The 11,191-nt window shown below is 50.6% G+C and overlaps 1 protein-coding gene across 1 annotated transcript in view; it reads right to left on the bottom strand.

The window, feature by feature from the left end:
* Positions 1-2,594: 2,594 nt before the first annotated feature.
* The window catches only part of ALPK2 (alpha kinase 2), a 120,888-nt gene continuing 112,291 nt past the window's right edge, over positions 2,595-11,191 (bottom strand). The window contains 1 exon segment of the mRNA XM_073898124.1: positions 2,595-3,402. Within this exon segment, the coding sequence (XP_073754225.1) occupies positions 3,168-3,402 (235 nt within the window). The 3' untranslated portion in view covers positions 2,595-3,167.

The raw sequence follows: 11,191 nt of genomic DNA, 5'->3' as shown, positions 1-11,191 counted from the left end.
CTTTTTTAAACTGTTTAAGCCTAAATGGCATCTGCAGATCCAAGTGGGGGAGAAATGAGGATCTGTTCACTTTGGCACACGTGGTCCAGCAGAGCGGAACATCCACTGGGCGAGCAAGCCGACTGGGGCTGCGGCCGGCGCCTCCCATCTGCATCCAGCGGAACACGTGCCCAACACACGCACAAAACAGTATGGCTATTTAGACACGAGAGTACTTTATAATTAGAAAATAATTGTTGCTTCTTTTGGCATTCTTTTTAAGATGAATCTATTGAAACCCTTTGCTAATATGGGGCTTCTCCGAAGCGTGGCTGGGGAAGTGCCAGGACCATAAGATAACGTGAAACATTAACACAAGCCAGCCATCTGCGCATCCGAAACGAGACCTCTCCAGAATATGATGCCCATGGGCAAGAAGGCATCAGCTCTCTGCCATTCTCCTTAGTGATAAACCCGCTGTTGAAAACACAAGCCCATTTTAATGAGACGTTCATTTATTTTTGTCATCTGCCCGTCACAGAGCTCCACGGTTGAGCCCTTTGAGGAAACTGAGACAGTTAACGTATGTGACCACCCTGCGTGCCTTGGGTACAGAATCCCCAGCTGGACACACTAGGCTGGCCCAGCTCAGTGCCTCGGTCTATAGACCTAACCCTGCCCGCTTAAGAAGACAAACAGGAAAATCAATGGAAACTGAACGGGTTACAAACTGAGCTGAAACAATGGCAACCGGTGTGGGCATTTCTGAGACCCCAGAACGATATCTTTGGTGTAAGGGAGCCCACTGCACACTCACCTTATTCATGCAAGGAAAACAATCTATCATTTCAGAAGAGGTCAGTGTTTGGGTGGTGGACAGATGGCCACGCAGCCCCACAAAGACCATCCATGGGAGCCCTTGGCTGGGGACAGATCCCACCGTGGGCACCCCTTCTGTCCCTGGTCTTCCCAATGTTTTCAGACAGGTGAAATCAGATGACAATAAACAATAAGGGCACTTTGAAAAAAAAAATCTAAGCATCCACGATCCCCTTGCTATTGTGGAACTTTCTAGAACTCTGCGGCTAAATACATCTGTAGGATCTCTATGGGGGAAAGAAGACTGCAGGCTGCCTCATCGAAAAATGAGCATTTTGATCTGTAGCCAGGGAATCACCTCAGGAGGACGGCTGGAGATGGCAGATTTTCTGAAAAGATGAGATGTGACTGGCTAAAGGGATTTCTCCAAATCCTTTTTCAAAACAAAAATCCCATGTATGTCCTTTTTTTAACCCAAAGCTGGTGCCCAAGGAGAACAGTATTTTAGAATACTGTGGAAGCAGTATTTTAGAATACTTCTGTGGAAGCCGGCTGCCCCTCAAGGGAGGCCGCTCAGACCCATCGGGTGCTCCCACGGCCTCGAGCAATCGCCTCCTGTGGTTTCACGCATCCCCACGGAGAAGTAGATGGTGCTCCTCCGGGCCCCTGTGGTGCAGACACCCTCTCTACGTGTGGTCTCTGGCTGGCATGGAGAGCCCCTGGGAGTGTGCTAGAAATGCAGAATCTCAGGCCCCACCCCACATGTGCCGAACGAGAACCTGCCTTTTCACAAGATCCTGGGTGACCCGTGTGCACTTTCAACTTGAGAAGCGTTGCTCACACTGCTCAGAGGTGACCTAATAATACGGTCAGGGAGTAGTTAAAATCATCTTCAAAAACCATTCAAGAAGGCTGCATGCTGTGGAATTCCAACTACTGTATATGACATTCTGGAAAACACAAAACTGCAGAGACAGTCAAAGACCAGTGACTACAAGGAGTTGGCGGGGGAGGAAAGATGAATTGGGGGGCACAAGGGATCGGTAGGACAGAGAAACCACTCTGTATGATACTGTCATGGTGGATTCACATCATTACATGTGTGTTGAACCCAGGGAAGGCACAGCAGGAAGAGTGAGCCCCATGTAAACTATGGACTCTAATGAATCACAGTGTACATTTGCTCCTCGAGTGTGATAAACGTGTCACACAGATGCATGATGACAGTAATAGGGGTAAACAGCGGGGTGGGGGTGAGGGAGCACATGGGGACCCTCTGTACTTGCCACTCATTTTTCTGTAAGCCCCAAACTGCTCTCAAAACTAGTCTGTTAATTTGACAACCACCACAACAAACCAGTGGGGCGGGCAGACATTCTCTCCCACTCTGGGGTGTATACAACCATCCCCGAGCTGTCTTTCTGTCCTTTCTTCTTGCCTGATGTGAACGGCTGCTACCATTCTGCCCTATACCCGTGTGGGACCCCCCCCCCCACTGGCCGGGAAGGAGACACTGTGGGCTGTGGGGAGCGGTGGGGGTCCCCGTGAGCTGGGGTGCCCCAGCCAGGCTCTGCACCATCTTCCCGTGTCCTACGGCGGGGTCGGCCCTGGCTTTAGAGAGCGGAGCCTGATGGAACCTTCGCTGGGATGTAGGAATGGGGAGAAAACACAGATGCATCGATGTCGTGCTCCAGTAAGCTGAGTAGGAGATCATCAAAGTATTAATCCTGGGGGAAGGCAGAATACAGCACAGATTCTGAAGAGCAAGTGTCTGTGCCAATCTATGCATCTCACACTTTTTGTTTAAATATGAATTTAATTAAACACAGAATGCTAGCCGGATGTGTAAAGAATGAAGGAAACGGCCTTGTGTGTTAGAAGCCACCTCTGGCAATAACAGAACATTCAACACTAGCCTGATGACTTGACCCAATGGAAGAATTCATGTTTTCTGTGTATAGAGCAGCTGGGCGCATCTAGAAACCCCCAGGTTAGGAAGAGGGGGCCGGGAGGGTTTGGGCTGTGGACAGACCCTGCTCAGCACCAAGTCCTTGACAACACAACCACGTGCAAACATACAAATAGACAAAGAACGTGAAGTTGGTAAACATGCTAACGGTGGGCACAAAGATGGACTGTCTTCTGGGAGTGACAGCTGATTCTGTCTCTCCCCACGTCTGGTCACTAATCCTGCCCGGAAGTCGTTTCAGGGATGCCAGCAGGTGATGCGTTTGGAAGCAAGGTGGCGCCAGGGCAGCGGGAAACGGGACGGTCACACCGCTGTGCGTGACACAGGCTACACGTTCTCTCTTGAGTGTCCTCAGACTTCCGCCCACAAGGCTGGGTGCTGCCAGCTGGCGGCCATCAGTTCACAGGGGACGCGAGGTCTTCCTTCCTGCCGTGGGGGGCCCGGGCGCCATCTTGACGGTTGTGGGGTTGGGCTGAGTTTTGCTTTTGCTTTTACTGACACGTGGCTCCTTCTGTCTCTGGCTGATGTTTTGGAGTGATCTCAGCCCCAGCATTTTACAATACTTGTTACACTGGTGTAGTGCTTTGAACTGGTCGATGAAGGTCATGGAGCAGTTGCCTTTAAATCCTTTGTACCTGTGAGTTTGGGTAGAAGGACACAGACTTTTTTAAAAACAGGACACTTCACCAGCTTTAACAGGGGAGACTAATGGTACATGGAAAATATACTGATTCCCACTCTAGACAAGAAGGTCCAAATGTTTGTCACAACTATTGACAGGAGAAACAAACCCTGTGGGAGTGAGCAAAGGCAAAGACCCACTGGCATGCAGAGTACAGACCCAAGGCCTGGGATTACACAAGTCTTCTAGATGCTTATGGTTCCAATAAAACAGCATGTTATTGCTCTTTTCCTTTCATAGTGACTAGTGCCGGACCAGCTTGATAAAAATTAGATCTCTTGGTGGTCTGAAAGCTACCCCATCCCACCCAGAGGTTCCAAATAAAAAATTCTACAACTTTGGGGCTGGAAGAAATTATTTAGACCTTTTGATTTATGGTTAAAGGAATTTAGGCCCAGAGATTCTGGCACCAGCCAAGAAAACTAAGCAAGTTGGTACAAGAGCCAAGATTAGGACGCAGCTCAGCTTTGTCCTGTGTCACCCCGCCCGCCCCCCACCCCCGCTCCCCAGCAGGAAAAGAATATCGGCCTTTGTCATTGGTGGGCTCTAGAAGGGACCGCGCTGACCTGCCTCGGAGTAGTCTCAAGGGTTGCTCCTTTGAGTTGGGACATTTAATAGTCAAACTGTAAATGACTTCTTTCACATCCCAATCACAGAAGGTTAGTGTCCTCCTTGAGGGGACAAGTTTCCAGGCCCCCAATCTCCCCACCCACCAAGAAAGCTGTTTGACAGGTTGTTGAGAGGATGAAATGAGAAAATCCACACAGACCACCTAGCTCAGTGCCTGACATGCTGTACAGATTCAGTTAGTGTTGACCAAGTTATTTAATGATCAATATTATAGCATTCCATCCTGTGAAAGGGATGCTCAAGCCAGGATTGAAGAGTGAGGGAGGTAAATGGGGGAGCAGGGGTGAGCCTGGCATAAGGAACAGTCAGCATAATTTGTAGGGCCCCGTACAAAAGGAAACCATGAGCACCATGTTCAAAAATTATGAAGACTTTTGAGACAACAACAGTCGAGCCCGCGTTCAATGAAGCCCAGGGTCCTTCTGAGCACAGGTCTCAGCGGACCACACAGATAGCATGCCCACGATACCAGCCCTGCTGGGTGGGAAAGAGCTCTGAGCACATCTGATTAATAGGACAAACAAGAAATCCGGTCTCTTTCATTGGCTGGTAGAAACCACAAAAGTGAACAAACCTGGAATGAATGGGGACCAGGACTGTATGCTTTTCCCTATGAAATCCGAGCTGGGTTTGAAGCTGTTAAGGGAGTAAAAGGTTCCTTTCATCCGTGGGGCCAGAGCATCAGGCAGCAGCTCTAACTTGACGAATCTGTTACAGATCCAGCCTGCTCCCTCCTCCTCCTCCCTGCAAGGGAACGCTCTGCCCCCCCCGGGGAACCCACAGTCCATTTGCTTGTGAAAAATGACTCGGTTCCTAAAAGCCAAGCTCCCTCATTGAAGGAAAAGTCAGCTGGAGACAGGAGTAGAATCCAGCAGGGCAGAAAAAATTCCACTGCCAACCACGTCATCTATACGTCTTATCTTCTGTAGGGCACCGTGAGAAACGCTGAAATGTCAGGCCCACTGCGTCCCTCTGGTGCCTGAGTGCTCCCGGGCAGGATGCGGGTAGGATGCAGGCAGGATTCGAGGCAGCCTCAGCCTGTGCCTGGCAGACATGCTGGAGAGCCCGAGCCCATCCTTCTGCTGGAGGGAGGCCTCGCTCCTCACACAAACTAGGAAGGTCATGGGCAGGGGCAGCTTCCTTGTCTGGAAAGAAGTCGTGGTCACCTGCCTCAGGCTGCCTTGAGGCTTTTAAACATTCGGACAACATCTAGTCTCTGCAGCAGGGTCTGCCCTCCTGACTGGCCCTGGGGAGCCCAGGCCTGTTCCCAGAAATCTGGCCCCTTCTTTTCTCTATGTCCCTCTTTCTTTAGACTCCTCTTGGAAAGCCAAAGTAGGGCAGCAGGGACTGGGGCTGATTTTTACCATAGGCGGCCATGGGCCTGGTGAGGCCTTAGAGGGAAGGCTGCTTTGCTTGGTCTAGGAGCCCCTTTCTCAGCCACCAGCTCAAGTGCCTTTCTGTGGAGCCCTCCCCGGCCCTAGCCCCACCACGAGAAGAAATATCTCCAACATCTCCCCTGTATCTTTAGGAGAACTACATCCACTTCTCAGAATTCAGGGGATGCCTCACATCTCTACACAGACTGTGATCTCTCCCAGGACACTACCTGATTCCCAACATCCCTGTCCAGGGGAGGCTCTTCAGTAAAGGTCAAGGATAAAATGGACACCAGCCCCATCCTCAGAGCTGCCTCACCTCAGCCCAGAGGGTCTCCAGATCACATTTCTGAACTTCTCTTTCTCTCTGAGTCTCATTTTGGACCTTCCACTTGGCATGTCATGCAATAATGAACTTCCATCCCTTACCTAGCTCACGTATAGATCTTTTGGGCTACCTACCATCTGCCAAATTAAAAATCTTTCTCCTTTCTCAGTTTAGTTATGGTCTCAGTCAGGGATGCCGGGCTCCTGCCATCACTCCCTATTCCCTCAAAATCACAGCCGTGGCCGATGCCTTAAGAGAAAACAGGGCAACATCCTTCGTGTTCCTAGATCAATTAACCCAGAGTGTTTCAAAGGACATAAAGCTCTCCTATACCACCAAGCAATGGGGAATACAGGTTCTCCTGCCTCTGGTACCGCTTGCAAGCCCCATGTGCCATGTTCCACCAGCAGGAGTAGAGGAGACCACGAATCTCAAGGAGCCTGACATCTCTCCAGCATGATCCCCACTGCACTCACCTCTTTTGTTCTTGTTAGACGGATGTACTAGGTTGAATAGTGTCCCCTCCAAGAGGCATATCCTTCCCGGAACCTCAGAACATGGCCTTATTTGGAAACAGTGTTATTATAGATGTAATCAAAATGAGGTCACACTGAAGTAGGATGGCCCCTTAACCCAACACCCTGGTGTCTATGCAAGAAGGGGAGAAAACATACAGGCACACCAGAGAAATACCACGTGACAACAGAGGCAGAGACTGGAGCAGGACATGTGCAAGCCTGGGAAGGCCAAGGATTGACAACCAGCTTGGGAAGCCAGGAGAGAGGCGTGGGGCACATCCTCCCTCACAAGCTCCAGAAGGAACCTACTCTGCTGACACCTACCTGGACTTTGGACTTCTGGCTTCCAGAATGCGAGGGAATATATTTCTGTTGTTTTAAGCACTAGTCTGTGGCCGTTCGTTATGGTGGCCCCAGGAATCTAATACAACGGAATAAAGAGAACCTTGTAGAACTTTTTCACACATTTCCATTTTTAGAAAGCTTAGCTCTGTGGAATTTTACTAACTGGATCTTTTTATCCTTAACCTCAAATTAGTATAATTTTCTAGCCCATCACCTTATGTTCATCTGTCCATCCTCCCTCACGACCTCCCTCAAGTAGAACCATCCATTCATTCCACCAAATATCACCCAGTGGGGTCTTTTCTTAAATATCTTTCCCCTCGGATGGGAGTGGTGCATACAAATTACCCAGGGATCTTGTTAAAATGCTGGTTTGGGCTCAGTAGGTCCGGGGTGGGGTCCGGGATCCTGCATTTCTAAGGAGGTCTGAGGGGACGCTGATGCCACTGGCCCAGGAACCCCACCTGGAGGGGCCAAGAGATGAACTCAAGTGTGATGACTTCAAGTCAGCCCTACTGCATCTTGGAGACACTTTTCTATTTAAATTGGAACACGGGCATATGGTTTGTTCATGAAAGTTGTGTCATATAACATCCTAGGAAGCTCTCTATTTGCACAATCCTGTCCTGACTCAGCACAGATTTATTCAGTACTCACTACGCGTTGGCAGCCATGCTAGGCTGACTTCTTGGTAATCAGACTCATACAAAAATCGCCAGCTGATGGCATGGCCGGCTTCTCTTTCTCTCTCTCTCTCTCTCTCTCTCTCTCTCTCTCTCTCAGCTCATCATGGCTTCCCTGTGCCATGGATTGCCTCCAAACACACCTGGAGAGGGGAAGTGGGTGGAACCAAGTGGCAGAAACTTCCAGATCTGGCTGTGTTGAACGAATTAAGGTATTTGTCTGACTTACTAAGGGACCCGTTAAAACTTCGTAGGGCAAGAAAAAGCAATAGAGAATTCCCATACTTTAGTTACTCCTTTTAGAAGCAAGCCAGAGGCTACTTATAACAGAAGTTTTAGTTCGATATCCTTTTTTTTTTTTTAAAGATTTTATTTATTTATTTGAGAGAGAGAGAGAATGAGAGAGAAAGCACATGAGATGGGGGGAGGGTCAGAGGGAGAAGCAGACTCCCTGCCGAGCAGGGAGCCCGATGTGGGACTCGATCCAGGGACTCCAGGATCATGACCTGAGCCGAAGGCAGTCGCTTAACCAACTGAGCCACCCAGGCGCCCAGTTCGATATCCTTTCTGAAGAAACTTTTAATTTATAGAGACTGGCTACAAGGACCCAGAATTCAGGGCGAGGAATTGAAATAAACCTCTAGTTTTGGGGTGTGCGTGTACAAGAAAGCCAGGCCTGGATTTATGAACAGATAGAACAGATTGCTATCTACATGTACAAAAGGAGGGACTCGGGGCAGTCCCCAACTCTGGAACCATCTGGTAATTCCTACAGGTCCGTCAATACCCGCCATTGCTTCATTTGTTCATCAGGCACCAGCTAGACAGCAGACATGATGGGGGGATTTAAAAGGATTAACAAGGTACATGACCCTTTTCCAGAAGCTGGCCATCTTGTAGGGAAGACAGATACACAAACAAAGAATTACATTTTATGTGATAAGCAGCTACAGGAACCTGAGAGATGGGGCTTCTCCCACTGCACGGTGAGTCCTGAACAGGATTCACCCAGGAAGGACGGCTTGGGGTTTATGCGGCAGAGGGAAGGGCATGGGCAAAGATTCAGAGGACGTTCCGAGCCAGAGCAGGTGTTCTAAGGAGGGATGAGGCCAGAGGACATTTGTGGAAGGCTTCAGGAGCCACGCTATGTAATTGTTCCTGTGGGTCGGCATTTCCCAAAATATGTTCCAAGGAGCAAGAGCCCCACAAGATGCTTTGAAATAAAAATCATCCTGTGGTGTAAGTACTGCAATCAATGCTCTATAATCTTTCACCCTGTGCCCCTGGGCCTTGAAATCACCCACTGGCTCTTTAAACACCATATGAAGTTTCACACTAAAGAAACCACCTACACTTATTCAACCCAGGGTTTCCCAAGATTATTTGACAACAGGAATCTTGTTTTCACACAATCCCTTTGAAAATGCTTCTGTAAAAGTCACTGAGCTCTTTGCGGTGAGGATGCTGTAACGTAACCGTATCTGTGTTTTCTACACAAGTTGCGTTCTGAGCTTGTCTACGACCTTCCTCCCTTTGGAGAGGTGACCTTTGCACCCCACCCCCACAAGCACCGTGGGAACCCTGGTCCAGCCACCACCACCTCACCCAGACTACGGCTGTAGCCTGCCGGGGGCTGTCCTTGCTGCCTGCCATGTTGGGCAGTCCCCCGCACCACCCCCAGGGTAAGTCACATCATGGTCACACAGCTGCTCAAGTGGTTCCATGTCCCTGAGAAGCCACCCCAGCTCCTTCGCTTGGCTGACAGCCCGCTCTGCCCCAGCTTGCCCACTCTCTGCCCTTCCGCCTCCTCTCGGCTCCTCCCTCAGGCCCCAATTTGAGCAAAAGCCTGGGGAGCCTCCATGGAAACCGGCCCTGGCACTTTCTTCCCTAACATCCGCGCAGGCTGGAAAACAGCAGAATCGTAAAGAGAGGAGGGCCAAAAGCAGCCCACGAGCCTTGTTCTCTGGTTCTGCTGGCAAGGGCATTCTAGAAGCCCTGCACACTTGCATGGCTTCTGCTGTCTTGCTGCTGAAGGAACCTCCCCAAGCCAAGAGGGGCTCTGTGCTGTGAGCCCTGAGGAAGCGAGAGCAGGAGGGAGGCCCTGGGGAGGTGAGGGAGAACCGAGCATCTACAATGGTCCCCGTTCTTGTGACCATGGGTCCCGTCCCCACAGATACGCCAGCACATAGTCCTCTCCTTAATATCTGAAACACAAACTCAAGTCAGGACACAGAGGGCCAAGGAGGGGATCCTCGAGACCAGACAGCTCTAAAACAGGCAGTCTGAGAGTCATCCACTGTCCTCAGCCCCAGAGCTGTGATTCCCAAAGCTCCTGCCCAAACCCAGATTTTAGCTGCAGAGGGAGGAGCCCCTTTAGGGCACAGGGCCGGGCAGTTAAGACAAAAGGGCATCAGCATTCCCATTAAGGTTTCACCATCAGAGAGCATCCGGGCATGGGGTGGTCGTGGACGCCACATTTTTAGTGTGCTCAGGATGGGACGGCGCTGACTGAGGCACCCTCTTTATGTGACAAGCTCTGAAATCTTTCGGGAAGGGTTTCTGCTCCTCTGGAACATCACTCCACAGTGAGACCCTCATTCTTTGTGGGACACACACACACACACACACACACACACACACACACAACACTCCTTTTTCTAGCTACCTTCTAGACGTTTTCATGTCTTCTATTGACAAACTTGGTGAGTCCGTGGCATCTTTGTGGCATGTTCCCTCTTCCATCCCTGTAACCTGGCTCTAGCGCACTTTGCTTGGACCTTCCTGAAGACGCTGAGAACTTCTTTCTGGACAGTCTGGTCTTCATCTAGCCCTATGCTCTCGGCTCTTGTGAACCCTGACCCTCTTGGCCCTCAGTTCTTCTTCATCTTCCATTTCCCTCCTCCTGTCTTCCAGGGGCCCATCCTGCAGGGGCCCATCTCAAACCCATCAACCTCTCCAGATGTTCTTTCTGTTCAGACTTGCCTCTGAAGTTGGATGGCAAATGACGAGGAGCCTGGCTGCAGATCCCTCCAGTCCTGGGGATGGCCAGGCTGGGGGGTAGTGCCGAGGAAGGGGAAGAACCCCACAGCTCCAACTTTACTCATGTCAATAAGCTGTCCTTTGCAAGACTTTTGGGCAAAGGCCAGGAGACTGCCATGCTATTCCCACTCCCAGGAGGGGTATGTCCCTGCTGACTCTTGGGTCCAGGAGACTCTGAACACACCAAGAACATTGCTGTTGGTGCTGGCCTTGCCAAAATTGTGAAAAAGGTAAATGTTCCCTTCATGGGCCTCCAGACCTCCTTGATGGCCAAGACTGGCCAAATAAACCAGCCACTGGCCAACGAGCGCTACTGCGTGATGGCTTGATCAGATTAAAACAGGATGCAGACTGCTCTCCATGACAGATGACAACAGGGGCCGTGGGGGAAAGCGGAGAGTTAGGTAAGGTGCCTTTCTCAGGTCCCTTAGACCTGAGAGACTGTCCTCTGAAGCCTGCATTGGCAAGTCAGCTGGAATGTGTGGGTTCTACAGGGACACAGCCCTGCTGTGAGAAGCACTTACAGGATGTCAGGAAATTCTGACCCCGGGTCCCTTTGTTTCCTCCCCTCCTGGCAGATTCATGCATTAATGGTCTGCCTAGAGTCACCACACACACACACACACACACACACACACACACACACACACCATGCGCACGCACACGCAGGGTGCGTACACACACAGGGTGCGTACACACACCCACACACACCATGGGCACGCACACGCAGGGTGCATACACACACACACCATGTGCACGCACACGCAGGGCGCGTACACACACACCATGCGCACGCACACGCAGGGCGCATACACACGCACAC

Source organism: Callorhinus ursinus, unplaced genomic scaffold (genome assembly GCF_003265705.2).
Source record: "Callorhinus ursinus isolate GAN/ISIS: 27379988/994484 unplaced genomic scaffold, GSC_fseal_2.0 scaffold11, whole genome shotgun sequence".
Taxonomy (NCBI): Eukaryota; Metazoa; Chordata; class Mammalia; order Carnivora; family Otariidae; genus Callorhinus; species Callorhinus ursinus.
Note: the sequence above shows the minus strand (reverse complement) of the source record. Positions and strands in the feature narration are given on the sequence as shown.